This window comes from Pundamilia nyererei, unplaced genomic scaffold (assembly GCF_000239375.1).
Source record: "Pundamilia nyererei isolate P.nyererei 1_Seehausen unplaced genomic scaffold, PunNye1.0 scaffold00360, whole genome shotgun sequence".
Taxonomy (NCBI): Eukaryota; Metazoa; Chordata; class Actinopteri; order Cichliformes; family Cichlidae; genus Pundamilia; species Pundamilia nyererei.
The window spans coordinates 95,645-102,040 of record NW_005187761.1 but is presented as its reverse complement, the minus strand read 5'-3'; the positions used below and the strand labels follow the sequence as shown (position 1 = coordinate 102,040).

General features: G+C 45.6%; 1 protein-coding gene across 2 annotated transcripts in view; it reads left to right on the top strand.

Moving 5' to 3' along the window:
- LOC102213267 (malignant fibrous histiocytoma-amplified sequence 1 homolog) overlaps positions 1-2,965 on the top strand; it is a 7,965-nt gene extending 5,000 nt beyond the window's left edge. For both annotated transcript variants that reach the window (XM_005752437.1, XM_005752436.1), the window contains exons 3-6: positions 1,247-1,544; positions 1,653-1,839; positions 1,931-2,124; positions 2,462-2,965. In XM_005752437.1, coding sequence (XP_005752494.1) covers positions 1,247-1,544; positions 1,653-1,839; positions 1,931-2,124; positions 2,462-2,965 — 1,183 coding nt within the window. The remainder of the gene's footprint in view (positions 1-1,246; positions 1,545-1,652; positions 1,840-1,930; positions 2,125-2,461) is intronic.
- Positions 2,966-6,396: the final 3,431 nt, after the last annotated feature.

Here is a 6,396-nt window from a genome sequence, read left to right as displayed (position 1 = left end):
ATCTTAGCTGTTCCCAGGACTGCGCTCTTCTGGACAGAGATCTCCGATGTTATTCCCGGGATCTGCTGGAGCCACTCGCCTAGCTTGGGATATATATATATAATGTGAACATATATATATATATATATATGCCAAGAGTGAATCGATGTCTCGTTCACTCTTGGCATACAGGAGGTGGTCCTGTGGCATACACAGGTTGGTCAGTCTGACTGCTTGGTCTGCCAGTAGCTGGTGTTTTGCGCCTCTGGTATTCTTGCCCATGCTCATGTATTGACCCATGTGTCAGTTGGAGGGGACCGGTCCTTGAGGATCAGGACTGTCCGGCCTTCGGTTAGCCATTTTTATTGTTCCCTTGGTAACCGGCTACGGGGGGGGGGGTCCAGGTTTCAAGCTTGGCTATGATCCTATCTTGATCTCAACGATCCTTCTCCTATCGCACTTGGGGCTTGGTACCCAATCTCGGGTGGGGGTGATGAAATCTCCCCCCTGACCTGTCATCCTGGCTCCCCCTTGCCGTAGCATTTATGTTGTACCTCGTCAATCTCTAGCTGTGAGAGCAGTCCCTTCTTTCGAATGTTGGAACAGTTGTGGATGTTGGGTATCGAAGAATCCATAGGTCCCTCATCCTATTCATGTAACCCCTTCCGCCAGGGTTACTTGCGTAGTAGCATTCCAACTACGCCTTGTTTTCGTCTCTTGCCCACCAATGCCTTCTTGTTCCAGTAGCCCACTTCTCGTCAGGGTGCCCTGGTTCCTCGACACCTGACGCGGTGCATGCCTCCATATTTATCTGTCTCGCTCATGTCTGCGGTAGGCTTGCTTAGCATAGGGGGTCTAGCCTATATATATATGTGTGTGTGTGTGTGTGTGTGTGTGTGTATTAGTTATCTAGGTGACAGCAGCAGTGGATATTTTCAATATTCACATGGCTGCCATATGTCGCTTAGTTTATGAATGTTGTACTTACAGCTTCAAAAAAAACCCTACTTTTTCAGTCAAGAAACAGTTTTTTTTAATGTGCTTTATGACCAAACACCTTCCACCCTACTGATATTTACTTGAACAAAAACTATACATTGAGTTTAGTGCTAGTTAGCCAAGATATGACAAATGTGAAATTAATATTTGTGTATGCCAGTTATTGAGCAGCAGCATTCTGACATTATGTGTAAGTACCAATGACACCCAGCATCTTAGAGACCAATAGCAAAAAAAAAAGACAATAATGATTCTGATTTTCTATCAGCTATAGCACTGTAGACCCAGAGTCTTTCAAAGACCAGATTTGGTTCTGGTTAAACAACATACAGCTACGTGTGCCAAATGCAGTGGTCATGCTTGTGGGAACACATTGTGATCAGTGCAGAGACCTGGAAGAGGTAATGGAGAAGAAGAAAGACATTGATGAGAAGATTAACATAATGCTGGTAAACAGAAAGATGGTTTTAAAGTACCAGAAGAAAAATCTGGAAGAAAATACAGACCCATTTCTCTACATGGATCAAGTGGATGAGATTGATTCCCTTTTAGAATACAGTTTGAAGGTAATGATTGGTATGATTAAAATATACCATTTTAAATGCCACACAGGCCCAGTGGGGTGTTACTGTGGATGCAGAACCTTTTACAGTTTTCCTTTACCTTCCCTTCAGGTGTTGGATCTTCTAACTCTTGACTGCACAAAGACTCAGGATATTGTAAGATTCAGAAGTCATATTTTGAAATGCATTCAATCAGAAAGCGCTTTCCTGTGTTCTGAGACCATCTTACCACAAAGTTATGAAGAAGTGGAACAAGCCATCCAAAACCTTGTTACACTAGAACAGATTCCTCAACATGGTAAGTCCAGTTAATGACTGTGCACTTTATTTAAGTAACACGGAGAAGTTGTTTTTGCTTTGTAATAAAAAGTATCCATTTTCTATGTCAGGTATTATTCTACTTGAAGAACTCTGTGATTTAATAATGAACCATGTAACACAGAGCAGAGAGCACCTCCACTCCATATTGCAATTCCTCTTGCGATATCTGCACAGAATTGGGGTTATTATTTGGTATGAAGATATTGATGTACTAAGTGACCATGTGTTTATCAAGCCTTCATTCCTCATTTCTATGTTCAAGGTCAGTGGCTGTTTTTCTTTTTTCAGACCTATGTATGCACACACTACCCTTTCGAAGTACAATGGTTTCCTTTACAAGCATTAATGTGAAGATTCCTGGTAGTGTCGCTTCCACTTTAATTTTAATTCCAAACAAATTACCAATAAATATAATGTATACATGGATCAGAATGCAGTTAGGTTAAGACCAAAAAATAGCACTGGCCATGGTCAAACAAGCAGCTACACTCTTTTGATCCCTTTGCCTGAAGATTTCCACAGAATTTACAAACTACACTAAACTACTGTTACCACAGTTTCTCCTAACTTACTCTCCTAACTGCTTTCTGTGATTGCAGACCATTGTGAGACATGACCTGGTGCAGCAGCTTGAGAGAATCTCAAGAGACCTACTCATGCAAGAAGGAGCTCTGATGAAACAAAGGTTCATCTGGGTGGAGGACTTGCGGTGCAGAGGCACCCTGCACAATGCAGCCCTGCGCATCTTAGTCCGGAGGGAGTTAGAGAAACTGGTCATAGATGATGATGATTTGGTCAGAGAGGTAGTAGGTAACAAAAAGGAGGAAGGCATAATTCTCACCCTGTTGCAGCACTTTGAGGTTTGCCTCCCAACTCTTGTCAGAAGCCCCATGAACCCCCAAGCACCAGACTTCATCCCAGGAGAAAATCACTGGGAGTCAGTCAGGGAGTCAAAGAGAGACCCTGATGGAGCTTGCCTCTTCCCCATCTATCTGAAGGATGACCTCATAGTATGTCAGAAATGGGGTGAGAACAAGCAGGATGATGTCAGAGTGCATGTGTACGTCCTTCCTGAGGTTCCACATGGCTTCTTTCACAGGTAGCTTGGAAAAAATTTAATTGTTTGTCACCTTTTATAACAGGGGTAGGCAACTCCAGGCCTCAAGTGACAGTGTCCTACAGGTTTTAGATGTGTCCTTGATCCCACACAGCTGCTAAATGACCTCCTCAACATGTCTTGAAATTCTCCAGAGGCCTGGTAATGAACTTATCATTTGATTCAGGTGTTTTGACCCCGCCTACACCCTTTACAATCACAGGTCAAGGATGACCCTTGGTTTGACCACTTGTCCTGATCTGGTGGTCAGGGCAGGGCTAGTGTCCATGGTTGGTGTTGCAGTGTCTCTAGATGGCGACAAGGGCTCTGCTTGTTGTTGAGCTGCACTATCAGGCTGGCTTATCAGATCGGGTGCTGGTGCTAAAGGTGCTGGTCACGCCTTAGCGCCTCTCAGGTGTCGTCAGTTACGCCGACGTCTGCCCCTCGCCAGTGCGGATCACAAAAGAGCGGGCAGTCTCTGCAGGTCGGATGATGACAGCCGGTTTCCAACTTCTGGACTCATCCTGAAAGCAGATGTGCTCCCTCTGCGCTGCATTTGTAGTATCGCCTCTGGTGCTCTTCTCTTTCCATCCGTGTTTTTTGCACCACCGTCTGGCTTACGACGCGGGGTACCAACTGGTATACGGTGATGGGAAGCACTGAGCGCAGACATCGACTCATGAGGAGCTGCGCGGGTGATCTGATGCCGTCGACTGGTGTGTTCCTTTGCTCCAGTAGAGACAGGTAGGGATCTACTCCCTGAGCATGAACTTTATCCAGAATTGCTTTGGCCGTTTTGACTGTTCTTTCGGCAAGGCCATTATTTTGTGGGTACAAAGGGCTTGAGGTTGTGTGGACAAAGTCCCATGTGACTGCGAAGTCCTTGAACTCTCGAGAGCTGTACTGTGGGCCGTTATCTGAAATAAGCTTCTCTGGTATACCGTGTCTGGCGAATATGGCCTTGAGCTTTTTGATGACGGACCCTGCGGTGGTGGAGAATAGCCTTTCGACCTCAAAGAAGTGGCTGTAATAGTCCACAACTACTAAATAGTCTCGTCCACGCCATGTGAAGAGGTCTGAGGCCACAGCCTGCCATGGTCTCTCAGGAATCTGTTGTGTAATGAGAGGTTCTTTAGGGTTCGCTGCACACCTCTCCTAACATACGAAACAGTTTTCCACTGTGGCAGCAATGTCCTTGCCCATGCCTGGCCAGAAGAGGGTGTCCCTCGCTCTCTGCTTACTCCTCTCAATCCCCATGTGCCCAGTGTGGATTCTCTCCAGCATATTGTTTCTTAGGGCTGTTGGCACTGTGATTTTGTCACCTTTAAAGATGATGCCATGGAAGTGTGAAATTTCATCTCTGAAATTCCAGAAGTCCTAAAGGATATGGGGGCATTTTTTCCTGTCCTCAGGCCAGCCATCATGCACGGTTTACTTCAGAAGGGTGAGCTGCGGGTCGCATGCTGTCGCAGCCTGTATCTCGGAGAGCTTTTGGTCACTTACTGGGAGGCTGTTTATCACTGAGTGGACCTGATCCTCCATGCCTTTGCTCAGCGTGCTGTCTTGGTCGAGCAATGGTTTCCTGGACAGTGTGTCGGCCACAGGTATGTCTTTTCCCTGCCGGTGCACAATCTCTATGTCATATCTCTGCAGCTGTAACAGCATGTGCTGCAGACGAGCAGGGGCTACTGAGATTGGCTTCTTCAATATGTGCTCCAACGGCTTGTGGTCTGACTCGACGATAACTCTTCTGCCGTACATGTAGGTGTGGAAGCGCTTGCATCCAAACAACACTGCAAAGAGTTCTTTTTCAATCTGTGCATAGTTAACCTCTGTCGGGGTCAGTGTCTTTGAAGCATATGCTATTGGATGTCCGTCCTGCATCAACACAGCTCCCAAGCCATACTTTGATGCATCTACCTGTAGGCATAGCTCCTTGGTCGTGTCGTAGTATGCCAGTATGGGGCCTGGTTCCCTGGTTATGAGATCCTTTATTTGCTGGAAGACTCTGTCATGATTCTGATCCCAGACGAACTCAGAGTCTTGCTTGAGCAGCTGATGCAGCGGTGCGTTCATTTCTGATAGTCGTGGTGCGAATCTGGACAGGTAGTTCGGCATACCAAGAATTGTCTCAAGCTCATTCTTATTCTCAGGAGGTGGCATGTCCTTGAATTTCTGTAGTTTCTTTGGGTCTGGCTGGATGCCCTCCCGGGTGAGTTTGTGTCCAAAGTAACTCACTTCTGTGGCCCCTATGACACATTTCTCTGGATCGAGACGCACTCCTCGCTCCCTTGTGCGCTCAAGCAAGGTTCTCGTCGTGTTCCTCCTTTGTCTTGCCAAACACGAGGATGTCATCCACGATGGCTGCCACCCCATTGAGCCCTTCATATGTCTCATTGATTTTCCTTTGGAAAATGTCCTGTGGTGATATTATCCCAAAGGGAAGGCGCAGAAAGCAGTACCTGTTTTGTGCGATTTCATAGGAACGTGCAATGTCTATGCCTTTTTCTAGAGTCAAATCAGACCCTTGGCTCAGCAGCTTTTCTTTGACTTGTGGGAAACTGGTTGCAAAGTCCTGTCTTGGACCATTTCATCACAGTTAACATAGCCACACTGCTTGACGAGTAGCTTTAATTAACTCTGTCACAAAGTGTTCGAATGACTCTCCTTCGCCTTGGAGTCTTTCATTAAATTTGTATCTGGCAAAAACGGTGTTCGTTTTCAGCATGAGGTACTGTTCAAACCTGTCAAGATAGGTGGTCAGCCTTTTAGCTTCTTCATCAGACAGCTGCCATGTGTTATAAATGTCTCTGCCTCTTTTTCCTACCCACAGAAGAAGATAGCTGCACTGGGTCTCCTCGGGCTTGCCACTTAGCGGGCCGCTAAACATTAGCTTCACATGTTGCACAAACCTTTGCCAGGCATCGGGAAGAGTAGCTGAATCCCAGTCCATTCGTGGTGCAGGAACTCCCGACGAATCCATTTCGCGGTGTCAAAGGGCGTTTAGTTCGAATTACTCTGACACCATGTAATATTCTGTTCTTTGACTTATGAATAATATATTCTTAAACTGCTTCGTGAGTCTCCATCTTCTTTATTTACCACTCGCTCGGTACAACATAACACACCTCCACTTCCGTAACCCGCCCCACTGCCACTACGGCAAACCCCAAGGGACAATAAGCACGAAGTGCAAACATTATAAACAATACAACAGTGTTATCTAAAATCTGCAGGACACTAGCACTTAAGGCCTGGAGTTGCCCAGCCCAATCTGTAAAATAAGTATATTTTCAATTGTATGTTGGTTTTCACAATTTTCAAGGCAGAGTCTATATAAAAGACTCAAATATGTACAATGAAATTCACACACACCACTAGCACCACAAAAAGCTCATTCAATAAGCTACAGAGATGTATTGTGTCTTTTATATATAT